This window comes from Salmo trutta, chromosome 21 (assembly GCF_901001165.1).
Source record: "Salmo trutta chromosome 21, fSalTru1.1, whole genome shotgun sequence".
NCBI lineage: Eukaryota > Metazoa > Chordata > Actinopteri > Salmoniformes > Salmonidae > Salmo > Salmo trutta.
In genome coordinates, this window is record NC_042977.1 from 539,457 (window position 1) to 561,377 (window position 21,921).

General features: G+C 42.5%; 1 protein-coding gene across 3 annotated transcripts in view; it reads left to right on the top strand.

Annotated features, from left to right (window-relative positions):
* Positions 1-21,655, top strand: part of fam49ba (family with sequence similarity 49 member Ba) — a 73,894-nt gene extending 52,239 nt beyond the window's left edge. For all 3 annotated transcript variants that reach the window (XM_029703931.1, XM_029703932.1, XM_029703930.1), the window contains 6 exons: positions 17,003-17,080; positions 19,017-19,133; positions 19,535-19,614; positions 19,901-20,027; positions 20,456-20,526; positions 21,161-21,655. In XM_029703931.1, coding sequence (XP_029559791.1) covers positions 17,003-17,080; positions 19,017-19,133; positions 19,535-19,614; positions 19,901-20,027; positions 20,456-20,526; positions 21,161-21,230 — 543 coding nt within the window. In that variant the 3' untranslated portion in view covers positions 21,231-21,655. The remainder of the gene's footprint in view (positions 1-17,002; positions 17,081-19,016; positions 19,134-19,534; positions 19,615-19,900; positions 20,028-20,455; positions 20,527-21,160) is intronic.
* Positions 21,656-21,921: the final 266 nt, after the last annotated feature.

The window sequence follows — 21,921 nt, forward strand, 5'->3', positions numbered from 1 at the left end:
AGTAGTGTTTTATTTTTCATGAATTTGTCTTCCACTTTGACATTACAAAGTATTTTATGTAGATCGTTGACAAAAAATGACAATTGATTCCATTTTAATCCCACCTTTTAACAACAAAATGTGGAAAAAGTAAAGGGATGTGAACACTTTCTGAAGGTACTGTAGATTGACTCACCTCTACCAACCTCCCCATGTACCAGACTTCTGACTGTCAACAGCACTGCTATGGATATGAGAACCACCTTTCTGCCCTTCAGCTCAAGTTGCGCTCTTTCTCTCTGTCTTTCATCTTTAGGATTATTAATGGGAAGAAAGGGGAATAGAGAGAGAGGGGAGAGGGTAGTTCTCCCTTGATTTTCCCACCTCTTTTAAATGTTTATCTCTGTGCATACCCCGATCCCTTTTAAATGCTCATACCCGAGCTGACAAGGTAAAAATCTGTCATTCTGCACCTGAGCAAGGCAGTTAACCCATTGTTCCCCGGGCGCCGAAGACGTGGATGTTGATAAAGACAGCCCACCACACCTCTGTGATTCAGAGGGGTTGGGTTAAACACGGAAGACATATTTCATAAGTAGGAAGCCGAAAGAGAAGAGATAGTTGTCAAGTTTGTTTTTAACCTCACGATAGAGGTAAGCGCAGAACATTGTTTGGGAATGGGTTATATATTTTCTTCCTACTGGTAAGAATAGAAGAGTTTCCATGTTTTAGTCTGCGGTTGTCAGTGACTGTATCCTCAACTCCTTTCAAATGCACTCCTCTGCATAGCATTATTTTGTCAGGGAGAAAAGAACGATATTCTGAATGAAAGAGTACAAGAAATCAGAGATCATGAGGAAATAGTAAGGATACACTAAGTCGATTTTCTCAATGATCTCCACTGTGGTCATTTTTTTGTATAATGGTATTAAGTGATATTTAACAAAAAATTATCAGAGACAAAGAAAGTGATAGAGATATAAAATTAATTAGATGATACGGAGAGAATGAAAGAGGGAGAGAAGATGACAGGGAGAATAAATCAAATCATATCAAATCAAAGTTTATTTGTCACGTGCGCTGAATACAACAGGTGTAGACCTTACAGTGAAATGCTTACTTACAGGCCAGGCCCTAACCAACAGTGCAATCTTTAAGTAAAAAATAGGTATTAGGTGAACAATAGATAACAATAGATAAGGAAATAAAAAACAACAGTAAAAAGACAGTGAATAATAACAATAGCGAGGCTATATACAGGCACCGGTTAGTTGGGCTAATTGAGGTAGTATGTACATGTAGGTATGGTTAAAGTGACTATGCATGTATGATAAACAGAGAGTAGCAGTAGCGTTAAAGAGGGGTTTGGTTTTGATTACCTGTTCAGGAGTCTTATGGCTTGCGGGTATAAGCTGTTGAGAAGCCTTTTGGTCCAAGACTTGGCGCTCCGGTACCGCTTGCCATGCAGTAGTAGAGAGAACAGTCTATGACTGGGGTGGGTGGGGTCTTTGACAATTTTTAGGGCCTTCTTCTGACACCGCCTGGTGTAAAGGTCCTGGATGGCAGGCAGCTTATCCCCAGTGATGTACTGGGCCGTACGCACTACCCTCTGTAGTGCCTTGCGGTCGGAGGCCGAGCAGTTGCCGTACCAGGCAGTGATGCAACCAGTCAGGATGCTCTCGATGTTGCAGCTGTAGAACCTTTTGAGGATCTGAGGACCCATGCCAAATCTTTGTAGTTTCCTAAGGAGGAATAGGCTTTGTCGTGCCCTTTTTACGGCTGTCTTGGTGTGTTTGGACCATTCTAGTTTGTTGGTGATGTGGCCACTAAGGATCTTGAAGCTCTCAGCCTGCTCCACTACAGCCTCGTCGATGAGAATGGGGGCGTGCTCGGTCCTCCTTTTCCTGTAGTCCACAATCATCTCCTTAGTCTTGGTTACGTTAAGGGATAGGTTGATATTCAGGCACCAACCGGCCAGGTCTCTGACCTCCTCCCTATAGGCTGTCTCGTTGTTGTCGGTGATCAGGCCTACCACTGTTGCGTCGTCTGCAAACTTAATGATTGGAGTCGTACCTGGCCATGCAGTCGTGGGTGAACAGGGAGTACAGGAGGGTACTGAGCAAGCACCCCTGGGGAGCTCTAGTGTTGAGGATCAGCGTGGCAGATGTGTTGCTACCTACCTTCACCACCTGGGGGCGGCCCGTCAGGAAGTCCAGGTTCCAGTTGCAGAGGGAGGTGTTTAGTCCCAGGATCCTTAGCTTAGTGATGAGTTTGATGGTGTTGAACGCTGAGCTGTAGTCAATGAATAGCATTCTTGCGTAGGTGTTCCTTTTGTACAGGTGGGAAAAGGCAGTGTGGAGTGCAATAGAGATTGCATCATCTGTGGATCTGTTTGGGCGGTATGCAAATTGGAGTGGGTCTAAGGTTTCTGGGATAATGGTGTTGATGTGAGCCTTTACCAGCCTTTCAAAGCACTTCATGGCTACGGACGTGAGTGCTACGGGTCTGTAGTCATGTAGGCAGGTTGCCTTAGTGTTATTGGGCACAGGGACTATGGTGGTCTGCTTGAAACATGTTGGTATTACAGACTCAATCAGGGACATTTGTAAATGTCAGTGAAGACACCTGCCAGTTGGTCAGCACATGCCCAGAGCACACGTCCTAGTAATCCGTCTGGCCCCGCAGCCTTGTGAATGTTGACCTGTTTAAAGGTCTTACTCACGTCGGCTATGGAGAGCGTGATCACAGTCATCCAGAACAGCTGATGCTCTCATGCATGCGTCAGTGTTGCTTACCTCGAAGCGAGCATAGAAGTGATTTAGCTCGTCTGGTAGGCTCGTGTCACTGGGCAGCTCTTGGCTGTGCTTCCCTTTATAGTCTGTAAAAGTTTGCAAGCCCTGCCACATAAGGCGAGCGTCGGAGCTGGTGTAGTACGATTCAATCTTAGTCCTGTATTGGCGCTTTGCCTGTTTCGTCGGAGGGCATAGCAGGATTTCTTATAAGCTTCGGGGTTAGAGTCCCGCACCTTGAAAGCGGCAGCTCTACCCTTTAGTTCAGTGCGAATGTTGCCTGTAATCCATGGCTTCTGGTTGGGCTATGTACATACAGTCTCTGTGGGGTAGATGTCCTCAATGCACTTATTGATACAGCCAGTGACTGTTTGGGTGTACACCTCAATAAAATCGAAGAATCCCGGGAACATGTTCCAGTCTGTGATAGCAAAACAGTCCTGTAGTTTAGCATCTGCTTCATCTGACCACTTTTTTGTAGACCTTTTTTTGTAGTCGCTGGTGCTTTCTGCTTTAATTTTTGCTTGTAAGCAGGAATCAGGAGGATAGAATTGTGGTCAGATTTCCCAAATGGAGGGCGAGGGAGAGCTTTGTACGCATCTCTGTGTGTGGAGTACAGGTGATCTAGACTTTTTTACGCTCTGGTTGCGCATTTAACATGTTGATAGAAATGAGCTAAAACTGATTTAAGTTTCCCTGCATTAAAGTCTCCGACCACTAGGAGCGCAGCCTCTGGGAGAGCGGTTTCCTGTTTGCTTTTTTTCCTTATGCAGCTGACTGAGTGTGGTCTTAGTGCCAGCGTCCGTCTGTGGTGGTAAATAAACAGCCACGAAAAGTATAGATGAAAACTCCCTTGGCAAATAGGTCTGCAGTTTATCATAAGATACTCTACTTCAGGCGAGCAAAATCTAGAGTCTTCCTTAGATTTCTTGCACCAGCTGTTGTTTACAAATATGCACAGACCGCCCCCCCCTCGTCTTACCGGAGTGTGCTGTTCTATCTAGCCGGTGCAGCGTGTATCCTGCTAGCTGAATATTCATGTCATCATTCAGTGCAATGCAGAAAACGAACCAGGGGAACTGAATCAGAGAGGGACTGAATAGAAACACAAGAAAGAGGAGACAAGAATCAGATAGAATAAGGCAGAAAGAGAGGACAATGTGTGAGCAAAGCCTAGATTCAAACAGATCAAGTATTAACCCGCGTATTGATGTTTGGCAGTCTCGGAAGAGTAACTGCATGGAGCTGTCAAAACGGTGAGCGGCTTCTCTTGTGGTTATTGTCATGAAGCCACACCCTTTCCACCTGCGTATTATGTTCAGAATGAAAAAGTGTAGGCTATATAGAAACAGTGATGCTCAAATTGAAAACCATTACACCAAATAATAAGGATCTCTATCAGCCTAATTTGAGGTGTAGATTACTTCACATGCCAGTGTCCAAACTTGTAACACAGCTGCATGGGATTTCTACTAATGCAACTCGATGCATCCAATGGCAAAGTCCGCTTTAGGTGTAATGCCGGGAGCCACTTGTGGATTTGACAGCTCTAACACAGTTCCACTGCCAAAACAACAGCTATGTGGGTGTCGGCTAGCTGGGATATGATTGAATTTAGGCCGAAGTGAGGAGGAAGGTAGAGAGAGATAGCAGAGCACTATAGAAAACTAGAAAAGGGGAATAAGAAATGTTAAGGACAAATTAAAGCTAGCAGTAAAGGCAGCTTGCATACAGTAGGTTCCATGGAAGGAAATATCACTTCAAAGTGGAAAGGATTTGTCCTGGAGGGGAAGGATGGGTCATTAGTGAATCCCTTTTTAAATGCAAGCTGTGCTGGGACACAGGTATATTCCCTCTCCTCCCATCCACACCGTCTTCCCAAAACCTCATTCAAACCTTTAATTGACACTGCCATACATGATTTTGTAATGGAGTTCGTATTAGTATTTAGCATTTTATTAGGATCCCCAAGTTGCTGCTTCCAAGGCAGCGACTACTTTTCCTGAGGTCCAAACAGGAAACAAAACACAAGAAATGCAATATACACAACAAATGCCTTCGGAAAGTATTCAGACCTCTTGAGTTTTTCTACATTTTGTTACGTTACAGCCTTATTCTAAAATTGATTCAAATTTTTTAAATCCTCAGCAATCTACACACATTACCCCATAATGACAAAGCGAAAACAGGTTTTTAGAAATGTTTGCAAATGTATTAAAAATAAAAAACACAAATACCTTATTTACATACAATACCAGTCAAAAATTTGGACACACCTACTCAGTCAAGGGTTTTTCTTTATTTTGACTATTTTCTACGTTGTAGAAGCTCGCATCCGCTACAAGTCCATGGTGCTTGCCTACGGAGCTGTGAGGGGAACTTCAGGCTCTGATCAGGCCCTACACCCAAACAAGGGCACTGCGTTCATCCACCTCTGGCCTGCTCGCCTCCCTACCTCTGAGGAAGCACAGTTCCCGCTCAGCCCAGTCAAAACTGTTCGCTGCTCTGGCACCCCAATGGTGGAACAAGCTCCCTCACGACGCCAGGACAGCGGAGTCAATCACCACCTTCCGGAGACACCTGAAACCCCACCTCTTTAAGGAATACCTGGGATAGGATAAAGTAATCCTTCTAACCCCCCCCCCCCAAAAGATTTAGATGCACTATTGTAAAGTGGTTGTTCCACTGGATATCATAAGGTGAATGCACCAATTTGTAAGTCGCTCTGGATAAGAGCGTCTGCTAAATGACTTAAATGTTAAATGTAAATGTAAATAATAGTGACGACATCAAAACTATGAAATAACACATATGGAATCATGTAAACTCAGCAAAAAAATAAACGTCCCTTTTCCAGGACCCTGTCTTTCAAAGATAGTTTGTAAAAATCCAAATAACTTCACAGATCTTCATTGTAAAGGTTTTAAACACTGTTTCCCATGCTTAACCTGTCTGGCAACCTGGGTCAACAGCCAGTGGAATCGCGTCGCACGAAATACAAATACCTCATAAATGCTAGAACTTCAATTTCTCAAACATATGACTATTTTACACCATTTTATAGATACACCTCTCCTGAATCAAACCACGTTGTCCGATTTCAAAAAGCTTTACAGCAAAAGCAAAACATTAGATTATGTTAGGAGAGTACCCTGCCAAAAAAAATCACACTGCCATTTTCAAAGCAACTAGCATGCATCACAAATACCCAAAACACAGCTAAATGCAGCACTAACCTTTGACAATCTTCATCAGATGACACTCCTAGGACATCATGTTACACAATACATGCATTTTTTGTTTGATAAAGTTCATATTTATATATAAAAACAGCATTTTACATCGGCGCGTGACGTTCAGAAAATATTTTCCCTCGAATGCTTCCGGTGAAACAGTGCTACAATTTACAAAATTACTATTCGAAAACATTGTTAAAATGTAATATTGTCATTCAAAGAATTATAGATTAACATCTCGTGAATGCAACCGCATTGCCAGATTTAAAAATAACTTTACTGGGAAATCACACTTTGCAATAAACGAGGTGGTATGCTCAGAAAAATAGGCTAGGCGATACATGTTAGCGCCATCTTGGAACCATCTAAAATCAAATATACTATTGTAAATATTCCCTTACCTTTGATTATCTTCATCAGAAGGCACTTCCAGGACTCCAAGGTCCACAACAAACGTAGTTTTATTTGAAAAAGTTAATAATTTATGTCCCAATAGCTCCTTCTTGTTAGCGCGTTCCGAAGACTACTCATAATGTACGAGGCGCGCTGGACTTGTCATCGCGAATGTGCAAAAAATATATATTTACGTTTGTTCAAACATGTCAAACGTTGTATAACATAAATCTTTAGGGCCTTTTTCAACCAGAGCTTCAATAATATTCAAGGCGGACGATTGCATTGTCTTACTAAACGTTTCGGAATATGAGGGTATGCATGGGCGCCCGCGTCATAGTAGTAATGGCCCTCCCCCTGTGACCAACTTTCCAAGCCTCTCTTTCGGTCAGTTTCTACCGGAGAAGACTCAAACCACTTTGTAAAGACTGTTGACATCTAGTGGAAGCCTTAGGAAGTGCTAAATGAATCCTAACTCACGGTGTGTTTCAAAGGCAAAGTGTAGAATGTGATTCCACAAATCAGATTTGCACTTCCTGCATGGAATCTTCTCAGGTTTTGGTCTGCCATATGAGTTCTGTTATACTCACAGACACCGTTGAAACAGTTTTAGAAACTTTAGAGTGTTTTCTATCCAAATCTACTAATTATATGCATATTCTAGTTTCTGGGCAGGAGTAGTAACCAGATTAAATCGGGTACGTTTTTTATCCGGCCATGCAAATACTGCCCCCTATCCCCAACAGGATTTATTAATGAACATAATGAACATGCACCTGTGGAACTGTCGTTAAGACACTAACAGCTTACAGACGGTAGGCAATTAAGGTCACAGTTATGAAAACTTAGGACAATAAAGATGCCTTTCTACTGACTCTGAAAAATACCAAAAGAAAGATGCCCAGGGTCCCTGCTCATCTGCGTGAACGTGCCTTAGGCATGCTGCAAGCAGGCATGAGGACTGCAGATGTGGCCAGGGAAATAAATTGCAACGTCCGTACTGTGAGACGCCTATGACAGCGCTACAGGGAGACCGGATGGACAGCTGATCATCCTCGCAGTGGCAGACCACGTGTGACAACAGCTGCAGAGGTTCGGTACATCCGAACATCACACCTGCGGGACAGGTACAGGATGGCAACAACAACTGCCCGAGTTACACCAGGAACGCACAATCCTCCATCAGTGCTCAGACTGTCCGCAATAGGCTGAGAGAGGCTTGACTGAGGGCTTGTAGGCCTGTTGTAAGGCAGGTCCTTACCAGACATCACCGGCAACAACGTTGCCTATGGGCGCAAACCCACCGTCGCTGGACCAGACAGGACTGGCAAAAGTGCTCTTCACTGACGAGTTGCACTTTTGTTTCACCAGGGGTGATGGTCAGATTCGCGTTTATCGTCGAAGCAATGAGTGTTCCACCGAGGCCTGTACTCTGGAGCGGGATCGATTTGGAGGTGGAGGGTCCGTCATGGTCTGGGGCGGTGTATCACAGCATCATCGGACTGAGCTTGTTGTCATTGCAGGCAATGTCAATGCTGTGCGTTACAGGGAAGACATCCTCCTCTCTCATGTGGTACACTTCCTGCAGGCTCATCCTGACATGACCCTCCAGCGTAACAATACCACCAGCCATACTACTCGTTCTGTGCGTGAATTCCTGCAAGACAGGAATGTCAGTCTTCTGCCATGGCCAGCGAAGAGTGGAAGAGTAGGGTAACATCTCACAGCAAGAACTGGCAAATCTGGTGCAGTCCATGAGGAGGAGATGAACTGCAGTACTTAATGCAGCTGGTGGCCACACCAGGTACTGACTGTAACTTTTGATATTGACCCCACCTTTGTTCAGTGACACATTATTCAATTTCTGTAAGTCACATGTCTGTGGAACTTGTTCAGTTCATGTCTTAGTTGTTGAATCTTGTTATGTTCATTCAAATATTTACACTTGTTAAGTTTGCTGAAAATAAAAGCAGTTGACAGTGAGAGGACGTTTCTTTTTTTGCTGAGTTTAGTAACCAAAAAAGTGTCAAGCAAATCAAAATATATTTTACCTTTATTTAACTAGGCTAGTCAGTTAAGAACACATTCTTATTTCCAATGACAGCCTAGGAACAGTAGGTTAACTGCCTTGTTCAGGAGCAGAACAACAGATTTGTACCTTGTCAGCTATGGGGATTCGATCTTGCAACCTTTCGGTTACTAGTCCAACGCTCTAGCCACTAGGCTACCTGCCACCCCAAATATAGCCACCCTTATCCTTGATGACAGCTTTGCACACTCTTGGCATTCTCTCAAACAGGTGCATGAGGAATGCTTTTCCAACAGTGTTGAAGGAGTTCCCACATATGCTGGCTGCTTTTCCTTCACTTTGCGGTCCAACTCATCCCAAACCATCTCAATTGGGTTGAGGTCGGGTGATTGTGGAGGCCAGGTCATCTGATGCAGCACTCCATCACTCTCCTTCTTGGTCAAATAGCCCTTACACAGCCTGGAGGTGTGTAAGGTCTAATGTCCATTGCTGGTATTCTTGGCCCAAGCAAGTCTCTTCTTCTTATTGGTGTCCTTTAGTAGTGGTTTCTTTGCAGCAATTCAACCATGAATGCCTGATTCACGCAGTCTCCTCTGAACAGTTGATGTTGATATGTGTCTGTTACTTGTACTCTGTGAAGCATTTATTTAGGCTGCAATCTGTGCAATTAACTCTAATGAACTTATCTTCTGCAGCAGAGGTAACTCTGTGTCTTCCTTTCCTGTGGCGGTCCTCATGAGAGCCAGTTTCATCATAGCGCTTGGTGGTTTTTGCGACTGCACTTGAAGAAACTTTCAAAGTTCTTGAAATGTTCCAAATTGACTGACTTCATGTCTTATAGTAATGATGGACTGTCATTTCTCTTTGCTTATTTGAGCTGTTCTTGACGTAATATGGCACACACCTCTATCCATATAAAGGTCCCACAGTTGACAGTGCATGTCAGTTCAAAAACCAAGCCATGAGGTCGAAGGAATTGTTCGTAGAGCTCCGGGACAGGATTGTGTCAAGTCACAGATCTGGGGAAGGCTACCAGAACTTGCAGCATTGAAGGTCCCCAAGAACACAGTGGTCTCCATCATTCTTTAATGGAAGAAGTTTGGAACCACCAAGACTCTTCCTAGAGCTGGCCGCCAAACTGAGCAATTGGTAGAGAAGGACCTTGGTCAGGGAGGTGACCAAAAACCCGATGGTCACTCTGACAGCTCTGGAGTTCCTCTGTGGAGATGGGAGAACCTTCCAGAAGGACAACCATCTCTGTAGAACTCCACCAATCAGGCCACACAGCCAAGACAATGCACAAGTTGCTTCGTGACAAAATTTCAGAATGTCCATGAGTGGCCCAGCCAGAGCCCGGACTTGAACCCAATCAAAGATCTCTGGAGTGATCTGAAAATAGCTGTGCAGCAACACTCCCCATCCAATCTGACAGAGCTTGAGAGGATCTGCAGAGAAGAATGGGAGAAACTCCTCAAATACAGGTGTGCCAAGCTTGTAGCGTCATACCCAAGAAGACTCGAGGCTGTAATCGCTGCCAAAGGTGCTTCAACAAAGTACTGAGAAACAAGGAACCCAAACCGGCTACGCACGTGGGCTATCATGCATACATTTATTTTGTCCCCCTACACCAAACGCGATCACAACACGCAGGTTAAAATATTTTAAAAAACTCTGAACCAATGACATTCATTTGGGACAGGTCGAAAAGCATTAAACATGTATGGCAATTTAGCTAGTTAGCTTGCACTTGCTAGCTAATTTGTCCTATTTAGCTAGCTTGCTGTTGCTAGCTAATTTGTCCTGGGATATAAACATTGATTTGTTATTTTACCTGAAATGCACAAGGTCCTCTACTCCGACAATTAATCCACACATAAAACGGCCAACTGAATCGTTTCTAGTCATCTCTCCTCCTTCCAGGCTTTTTCATCTTTGAACTTATATGGTGATTGGCATCTACACTTTCATAGTATTACCACGATGACCGGCAAAACATTTAGTCTTTCAATTACCCACGTGGGTATAAACAATGAGGAGATGGCACGTGGGTACCTGCTTCTATAAACCAATGAGGAGATGGGAGAGGCAGGACTTGCAGCGCGATCTGCGTCAGAAATAGGAATTACTTCTATTTTAGCCCTTGGCAACGCAGACGCTCGTTGGCGCACGTGCAGTGTGGGTGCAATAATTGAATAACATGGATTTCTAAATTTATTTTGTGACGCTCGCACACGCGACGTGTCCCATCTGGTCAGCATGTAAGGGTCTGAATACTTATGTTAATGTGATATTTCAGTTTATTTTTAATAGATTTGCACAAATATAAAACAACATGTTTTTTGTTTGTCATTATGGGGTATTGTATGTAGATTGAGGTAAATATTTGTTTTAATCCAGTTTAGAATAAGGCTGTAATGTAACAACATGTGGAAAAGGTGAAGGGGTCTGAATACTTTCTGAATGCACTGGACATACCACTACATAATATAATACAATATATAATATACATAACCCTACATAATACTATACATAATACTATACATAATATATGTAACACTACATAATATAATACAATATATAATATAATACAATACATAATATAATACATAATATAATACATAATATAATACAATACATTATATAATACAATACATAATTCAATGCATAATACTATACATAATATACATAACCCTACATAATACAATACATAATACTATACATAATATACGTAACACTACATGATATAATACAATACATAATACAATACATAATACTATACATAATATACGTAACACTACATAATATAATACAATACATAATACCATACATAATACTATACATAATATACATAACCCTACATAATTCAATGTATAATACAGTACATAATATACATAACACTGCATAATACAATACATAATATACATAACACTACATATTACAATGCATAACTGTACATACAGTGCATAACTGTACATAACACTACATAATACAATACATGATATACATAACTGTCACGCATTTCTTCGTCTTCAGACGATATAGCGAAATCGTCGTCTGATAGTGTGGACCAATACGCAGTAGAGTTGACGTTCATTTTCTTAATTTATTAAAGAACGTTGAACACAAAAAACAAGAAAACAATAAGCACAACAAATGACAGTTTTGCAGGCTCACAACAACACGCAATGCAAAAACAATCTCCCACAAATCACAAACACACCCTAATATATGGGACTCTCAATCAAAGGCAAAGAGAAAACACCTGCCTTCAATTGAGAGTCCCAACCCCAATAAATCAACCATAGAAACACAGACTACCTAGACTAGACATAGAATTACCTAAACATAGATCATAAACCAAAAAACCCAGAAATACTAAATCAAACGCCCTTTTCCCAAAACACCACCCTGAACCACATAAAACAAATACCCTCTGCCACGTCCTGACCAAACTACAATACCAATTAACCCTTATACTGGCCAGGACGTGACAGTACCCCCCCCTTAAAAGTGCTAACCCCGGAAGCACCTTAACAAAAATAACCCCAAACAACACCAAAAGAAAAATTCCCCCCTACTAAAGGGAGGGAAGGGAGGGTGGCTGCCGTCAACGACGGCACTGTGCTACACCCCCCCTCCCCAACCCACCTATATCTGGAGGTGGCTCCGGCTCTGGCCGTTCCAGGCAGTCGGGGCAGTCTGGCAGCTCGGGGCAGTCTAGGCAGTCTGGCCGCTCGGGGCAGTCTGGCAGCTCGGGGCAGTCTGGCAGCTCGGGGCAGTCTGGCAGCTCGGGGCAGCTCTGGCAGCTCGGGGTAGTCTGGCCGCTCTGGCAGCTCGGGGCAGTCTGGCCGCTCTGGCAGCTCGGGGCAGTCTGGCCGCTCTGGCAGCTCGGGGCAATCTGGCAGCTCGGGGCAGTCTGGCAGCTCGGGGCAGTCTGGCAGCTCGGAGCACTCTGGCCGCTCTGGCAGCTCGGGCAGTCTTGCCACTCTGGCAGCTCGGGGCAGTCTGGCCACTCTGGCAGCTCGGGGCAGTCTGGCAGCTCGGGGCAGTCTGGCAGCTCGGGGCAGTCTGACATCTCCGGGCAGTCTGGCCACTCTGGCAGCTCGGGGCAGTCTGGCCGCTCTGGCAGCTCGGGGCAGTCTGGCCGCTCTGGCAGCTCGGGGCAGTCTGGCAGCTCGGGGCAGTCTGGCAGCTCGGAGCACTCTGGCAGCTCGGGGCAGTCTTGCCACTCTGGCAGCTCGGGGCAGTCTGGCCACTCTGGCAGCTCGGGGCAGTCTGGCCGCTCGGGGAAGTCTGGCAGCTCGGGGCAGTCTGGCAGCTCGGGGCAGTCTGACATCTCCGGGCAGTCTGGCCACTCTGGCAGCTCGGGGCAGTCTGGCCGCTCGGGGAAGTCTGGCAGCTCGGGGCAGTCTGGCAGCTCGGGGCAGTCTGACATCTCCGGGCAGTCTGGCCACTCTGGCAGCTCGGGGCAGTCTGGCCACTCTGGCAGCTCGGGGCAGTCTGGCCACTCAGGGCAGTCTGGCCGCTCGGGGCAGTCTGGCAGCTCAGGGCAGTCTGGCAGCTCGGGGCAGTCTGGCAGCTCGGGACAGTCTGGCAGCTCGGGACAGTCTGGGCAGTCTGGCAGCTCGGGACAGTCTGGGCAGTCTGGCAGTTCGGGACAGTCTGGGCAGTCTGGCAGTTCAGGGCAGTCTGGCCACTCCGGCAGTTCAGGGCAGTCTGGCCACTCCGGCAGTTCAGGGCAGTCTGGCCACTCCGGCAGTTCAGGGCAGTCTGGCCACTCCGGCAGTTCAGGGCAGTCTGGCCACTCTGGCGACTGTTGACTGGCGGGCAGCTCTGACGACTGTTGACTGGCGGGCAGCTCTGGTGACTGTTGACTGGCGGGCAGCTCTGGTGACTGTTGACTGGCGGGCAGCTCTGGTGACTGTTGACTGGCGGGCAGCTCTGGTGACTGTTGACTGGCGGGCAGCTCTGGTGACTGTTGACTGGCGGGCAGCTCTGGTGACTGTTGACTGGCGAGGCTGGGTTTACGCACTTGAAGCCTGGTGCGTGGTGCTGGTACTGGGCGTACCAGATTGTGAACACGCACCTCCAGGCTAGTGCGGGGAGCGGGAACAGAACGAGTCGGACTGGGTTGACGCACTTCCGAGTCCGGCGACCAGATGCGCTGCGCAGGCATCCTCCTACCAGGCTGGATGCCCGCTCTAGCACGGCACCTGCGAGGGGCTGGAATAACGCGCACCGGACTGTGCGTGCGTATGGGTGAGATAGTGCGCTCCTCAGCGAAACATGGCGCTCTCCACCTCATACGCCCCTCCATATAACCACGGGTAGCTGGCTTCCGGCTCTTCCTATGCCTAGCCAAACTACCCGTGTGCCACCCCCCAAAAATTTCTTGGGGGTGCCTCTCGTGCTTCAACGCCAGTCTTGATCCTCGGAAATGCTCCCGGTCCTTACCAGCCATACTCCATGGGCCTTCTCCGGCCATAACCTGCTCCCATGTCCATCTCTCCACATAGTCCAACTCATAATCCCACTGCTCCTTCCTCTGCTGTTTGGTCCTGGTTAGGTGGGAGATTCTGTCACGCATTTCTTCGTCTTCAGACGATATAGCGAAATCGTCGTCTGATAGTGTGGACCAATACGCAGTAGAGTTGACGTTCATTTTCTTAATTTATTAAAGAACGTTGAACACAAAAAAACAAGAAAACAATAAGCACAACAAATGACAGTTTTGCAGGCTCACAACAACACGCAATGCAAAAACAATCTCCCACAAATCACAAACACACCCTAATATATGGGACTCTCAATCAAAGGCAAAGAGAAAACACCTGCCTTCAATTGAGAGTCCCAACCCCAATAAATCAACCATAGAAACACAGACTACCTAGACTAGACATAGAATTACCTAAACATAGATCATAAACCAAAAAACCCAGAAATACTAAATCAAACGCCCTTTTCCCAAAACACCACCCTGAACCACATAAAACAAATACCCTCTGCCACGTCCTGACCAAACTACAATACCAATTAACCCTTATACTGGCCAGGACGTGACAATAACACTACATAATACAATACATAATATACAGTACATAACGGTACATAATACACTACATAATATAATACATAACACAGCATAATACAATACATAATATACAGTACATAACGGTACATAATACAATACATAATATACATAACGCTACATGGTACAATACATAATATACATAACACTGCCAGGTCGCAGTTGTAAATGAGAACTTGTTCTCAACTAGCCTACCTGGTTAAATAAAGGTGAAATAAAAAAAAATATATGAAATAAAAAACACTACAGAATACATGACGTAATACAATACATAATATACAAAACACTACATAATACAATTCCTAATATACATAAAACTACATAATACAATACACAATACAATAGATAATATATAACATACAATACGTAATACAATACATAATATATAACATTGCATAATACAATACATAATACACTACATAATACAATGCGTAATATACATAACACTACATAATACAATACATATTATACAGTACATAACACTACATATTATGCAATACATGATAGACTACATAATACAATGCATAATATACATAACACAATACATAATATACGTAACACTACATAATACAACACATAATACACTGCATAATATACATAACACTACATAATGCAATACAGTATACACTACATAATAATACGATACTTAATACAATACATCATATACATAACACAACATAATACAATACATAATACCCTACATAATATACATAACAATATATACAACAATACATAATACAATGCATAATATACATAACACTACATAATACAATACATAATATACATAACAATACATAATACAATACATAATATACATAACCATACATAATACAATACATAATACACTGCATATTATACATTATACATTATACTACAATACATAATACAATACATTATACACTACATGATAATACAATACGTAATACAATACATCATATACATAGCACAACATAATACAATGCATAATACAATACATTATACACTACATAATACACTACATGATAATACAATACACCATATACATAGCACAACATAATACAATACATAATACAATACATTATACACTGCATGATAATACAATACATCATATACATAGCACAACATAATACAATACATAATACAATACATTATACACTACATAATACACTACATGATAATACAATACATCATATACATAGCACAACATAATACAATGCATAATACATTACATAATATACATGACAATATATAAAACAATACATAATACAATAAATAATATACATAGCAATACATAATACAATACATAATATACAGTACATAACACTACATAATACTATACATAATATACATTACAATACATAATACCATTCAAAATACAATGCAAAATATATCAAAATGTGTGTCTTTTCACAGTCCCCATTGTGTCGTAAGGTGTTCTTTTATCAGTCTTTTTCTGTTTTTATTGCTAAGAGCGTTTCATGTAGTCGTGGCTCTATTTAATATTGTGTTTCCCAGCCTCTGTTCTGGACTTGGGGACTGTGAGTAGACCTCTGGTTGCATGTGTGATACCGGTTAGTGTTCAAACTGTGTGCCAACTGCTTGAACAGACAGTTCGGTACCTTCAACACATCGCACAAAGACCAATAGTGATGCAGTCAATCTCTCTTCAACTTTGAGCAAGGAGAGATTGACATGCATGTCATTGACATTCGTGTACATCTAAGTGCAATACGTGTAAGTGCAATACGTGTACAACTAAGTGCTGCTCTGTTCTGGACCAACTGCAATTTGCCTATGTCCTTCTTTGCAGCACATGACCACACAACTGGACAGTAGTCCAGGTGCGACTAAACTAGGGCCTGTAGGACCTGTCTGATTGATTGAGATGTCAAGAAAGCAGAGCAACGCATTATCGTAGACAGAACTCTTCCCATTTTAGTACCATTGAGGCTAAATGTTTTCACCATGACAGTTGGCTATCTAGGATGAAACCCAGCAGTTTAGTCTCTTCAACTTGCTCAATAGCCACATTATTCAATAATAGATCCAGATGAGGTTTAGGGTTGAGCGAAGCTTTTACTTTTGGAGATAAATAGCACCAGCCTATTAGTAGTTACCCATTCTAGATTGATTGGTAATCTCACTCCTCAGCTTGAAATGCCATCCAATTGCTATATTTCGTTGGTGCAGCTGGCTAAGGTGTTGTCAAGAGGGCGTTCATGTTTGTTTGTGAGACAGAGGATGCAATGAATTGTGAACAAGAAAGATATATTTTTAAGCAAGCTAAGTGTTGCTGTCACACTTTTGTTCCAGCGCAGCATGAACACACCTGTTTTAAATAGTCAACTAACCATCAAGACAGTCAGATTTCAGGAGATAGGCTAGTACGACAGGCTAAGTACTAATAACTGGATTTCAAATTGGCACAATCCCTCCTCAACTCCCCACTGTGGGACATTGAAGATAAGCATGAGTGATTTTGTGTTGACATTTGCACCCTCTATTACAGATGACGAACCCTGCCATCCAGAATGATTTCAGCTACTACAGGAGAACACTCAACCGCATGCGCATCAACAATGTTGCCGTGAGTGTACATTTACATTTAAGTCATTTAGCAGATGCTCTTATCCAGAGCGCCTTACATTTGTGAGTGCATACATTTTCATATCAACTTTTGACTGGTACTGTATATACACACACACACACAGTTAAACATACCCACAGTAAATGGATTCTAACAGCAGTACATTAGTCATCTCATCCTCCCATTGATCGAAGGAAAGCCCCATGGGCGTTGACGAGACAGGAGGATCATTGACTTTGTGTCTCCAATTAAGAGCCCCTGCGGCTGGGGAATAATTACTTGAGGGCCTATGTAATGAGGCAGAAGAGCGCATGTAAAATGCAATGTAAAATGCATGCAGAACAGCACAGCAAATAGTGTGCTGACTGTGTAATGTCTTATTACAGTTTTGATAGAATGAATTGCCCAAACTTCACAATTTACAGTTGAAGTCAGAAGTTTACATACACCTTAGCCAAATACATTTAAACTCAGTTTTTCACAATTCCTGACATTTAATCCTAGTAAAAATTCCCTGTCTTGGGTCAGTTAGGATCACCACTATATTTTAAGAATGTGAAATTTCAGAATAATAGTAGAGAGAATGATTTATTTCAGCTTTTATTTCTTTCATCACATTCCCAGTGGGTCAGAAGTGTACATACACTCAATTAGTATTTGGTAGCATTGCCTTTAAATTGTTTAACTTGGGTCAAACGTTTCGGGTAGCCTTCCACAAGCTTTCCACAATAAGTTGGGTGAATTTTGGCCCATTCCTCCTGACAGAGCTGGTGTAACTGAGTCAGGTTGTAGGCCTCCTTGCTCGCACACGCTTTTTCAGTTCTGCCCACACATTTTCTACAGGATTGAGGTCAGGGCTTTGTGATGGCCACTCCAATACCTTGACTTTGCTGTCCTTAAGCCATTTTGCCACAACTTTGGAAGTATGCTTGGGGTCATTGTCCATTTGGAAGGCCCATTTGCGACCAAGCTTTAACTTCCTGACTGATGTCTTGAGTCATAAAAAATATTTTTAATGACTCCAACCTAAGTCTTTGTAAACTTCCAACTTCAACTGTATTTTGCATACGAATTTGAAATTATATACTAAATGAAATATTTGTAAAAAAATATATATATTTTTTTTCAAAAGTGCAATATTTAAGGATATTAGCCATAGGTTTTGATGCTGGTGTTTTTCCGTCCGGCCTTCTTGTGAAGTATGGTGTTATATTAACACTTTTAAAAGTACTTTTTAAAGAATGATAAAACATTTATAACATTCTAACAGCACTAATCCTATGTATACTTCTTTCAATTCTATTTTTGTTTGAAAGACACCAAGGCCAGGATTCAATTAGATCAGCTGTAAGCCATGTTAGCCGACAAACACATAGCTTTTCATTGCTGTTGTTTAGGCGGTGTCTGAGGTGTAACTACATTTGCCAGGTCGCAATTGTAAATGAGAACTTGTTCTCAACTTGCCTACCTGGTTAAATAAAGGTGAAATAAAAAATAAAAAAATAAAATTAGAGCTGTCATATACACAAGTGGCCCCTTATGTTACTTATCGCGGACATTGCCATTGGATTCACTGAGACGCATTAGTAGAAATCCCATGCAGCCACATTACAAGTTTGAACACAGGAATGCATGATGTACTCTACACCTCAATTAGGCTGATATAAATCCCTATTCGTTTCTTTAATGATTTTACATTTGAGTGTCATTATTTCTAGATAGCCTGACTTTCTTGTTTAGAACTTGTAAGTCTTGTGGGTTATAAGGACGATGTGGTTTTGTGACAATGACCATAAGAGCAGCCATGCGGTCACCGATTTGACAGCTCGAACGCAGTTACATCTCAGACACCGCCGAAACAAAAGCTACGTGTTTGTCTGCTAACACGGGTTACCGCTGATCTGATTAAATCCTGGCCCAACTCTTTTGCTTTCAGGCAGAGGAGGAGAACGAAGTCAACAATGAGCTGGCCAATCGGATGTCTCTGTTCTACGCCAATGCCACGCCCATGCTGAAAACGCTAAGCGACGCTACAACAAAGTTTGTTTCAGACGTAAGTGAAAAAGCATTACATTGATTAAGAATAATAGCTCCTATTTCATAGTGTGAAAGTCCTGGATAGGCAGTTCACTGGACAACTTGATGATACTTTAGTTGAATTGTAATTTGCCAAATGTCATGGAACAGGGCAGCATCTGTCTCTGATACAGATAAAGAGGGAGCTACAGTATCATTTTCTTTGACAGTGATCATGGAAAACAGACATTGCAAAATATGTTATCTACGTAGTTTATTCTCATCTTCTGGCTTATCGTACAGCAGTTTTTCTTTAAACAGTATCGCACAGTCAAATAAAATTGCACCGTTTAATGCTGTTTTGCTTTAGGAAAACATCAATGAAAATGGTAACAAAAGCTGTGTCAATAAGATCGTGTTTTCTGTTGATTTGACCAGAACACAGATCTACCCATTGAAAACACAACGGACTGCTTGTGCACGATGGCCAGCGTATGCAAAGTCATGCTGGAAACGCCGTGAGACAGACCTCTTTTCTAATCCAATTTATTTTCCCCTCTGTGACATTCAGAAAGTCAGATCACAAATGATTCTGTACTGTACTTAGTAACATGAAGTCTGTCTGCTTTGTTGCATCTGCTTTGAGGTTTTATTTCTTTGAACACTAAACATGATCTAAAAATGCTGTTTGTTTTTTGGTTTGTCTGTGTGTTTGGGGGCGTGCATGTGACTGCATGTGTACGCTTGTGTGTCTACACACGTGTCTTTGCGCACACGTGTTTGTGTGCGTGTGTGCGTCCACAGGGAATACCGTAGCCGTTTTGCCAGCGAGGATACTGTGTCCTTCTGTTTGCGTGTGATGGTGGGAGTGATCATTCTTTATGACTATGTTCACCCTGCTGGAGCCTTCGTCAAGTCCTCCAAGATCGAGGTGCGTTAACAGAGTTCTTCTGACATTTATTGTGGCCGTATGTATCAAGCGTCTCAGGGTAGGACTGCTGATCTAGGATCAGGTCTCCCCTGTCCATGTAATCTGATTCATTGTGATCTAAAAGGCCAAACTGATCCTTAATCAACACTCCTTCTCTGAGATGCTTAATACATACAGCCCCAGACGTTGTCATACCTGAAAAGCGACATAATATATCACTGTTCTATCACCAGGGAGGGGAAACGTTGTTCTAGTCCAACAACACAAATTAAATAATCCACTAACAACCAGCCCATGATTAGTTGAATCAGGTGTGTTACTGCTGGGCTAAAACAAAAATGTGCACCTCCTATGGATCCCAAAGGAATACATACAGGGACACTGACATATGGAACCATAAATGTTTAACTGACTTTGTTTTGATATAGATGAAAGGGTGCATCAAAGTCTTAAAGGATCAGCCTCAAAGCAGTGTGGAAGGCCTGCTAAACGCTCTCAGGTAAGTGGCTTCTCTTTCCTATACATGCTGTGGTTAGAAGCCAACTTGAATGTATAATAGCGTGTTTGTACTTACATGCTAACTACATGTTAAATTACTTTTCAATGACAGGGGTCACAACTTCAGTCCTAAAGGGCCCCACTAACACACCTCATGTAATCAACCAATTTATGGGTCTTCAAAGTTGACCATGATTAGATTAATCAGATGTGTAAGAGTTTGGCATTGCAGCCACCCATGACTGAAGTTGTCCACCCATGTTATATTACATTGTTTGTGTTTGTATTTGTATTTATTAAGGATCCCCATTAGTTCCTGGTAAGGCAGCAGCTATAACACATGAAGTGTGTGCCCTCAGGCCACTACTATACTAGCATGTTGTTGATTTGTCCTTGAACACTGTTTTGCCAGAAGTGATGATATTTTACACCGCCTAAGCCACTCTGTTCAGTCCCCTGCCTAGAGTCCAGACCTTTCCATCAGTACATCAAATTACTCAGCAATTCTTCAGAGCAAATATGTGGATGTTAAGATGATTTAAATCATTTAGCTGCAATCTAATGTTAATATTGTTTTTAGGTAATACTAGTGTTGTTTTGGATAGATGTTCAGACTGTACTCTCTTCACATTCAGGTACACAACAAAACATCTCAATGACGAGACTACCTCCAAGCAAATCAAAAATATGTTGCAAGTTAACTGAGAGAATGTGTTTAAATAGCATCCAGCGCTCTGTAGTTTCTGGAATAAGATGATCTTCTATTTCCAGTGAGAGTTAAGGCACCATGTTTGGTACTGTTGTAAAGAAATCATTAATGAAACAAGGCCATATCAAGTAGCAGCTACTGACTTAGTGTCTCATCAGCTGGATGTTTGGACATTTTTGTATCAGTAAGAAAAGTCATTTCACTGGAACATTTTGACTGAAACAATAATCATTTGTAATAATTTCACAGTATGAGGTACTTTATTGAAGACGATACTGCTCAAGGGACTTCATTTTATATGTGGCAGCATAAATCTTGTATTAGATTTTTTACAGTTAGTATTTGTATAATATAATGTCAAGTTATTTTTTAATGACAATTCATGTGAGAGGGAAAATAAAGCTTTTGTGATTTTTCTAAAGCTTTTCTCTGATCATTTATTTCTTAATAGATTTACGGGTTCAAAGAATGTGTCACCATTACTGGCTCTTATCTCACTATTTAAGTCCAAACTATTTCCCTTATGAATACCCCACCCTAGAACCACCTCCTCCCTTCTAAATTCCCCCTCCTGCCTAGGATCATGGGAAACACTTTCTCGGAAACGCAGTCCTAGGCCATTTAGTAGTTCTTATGAAATGATGTAGGATTAATGGATCATTTGGTAACACTTTATTTTACAGCCTG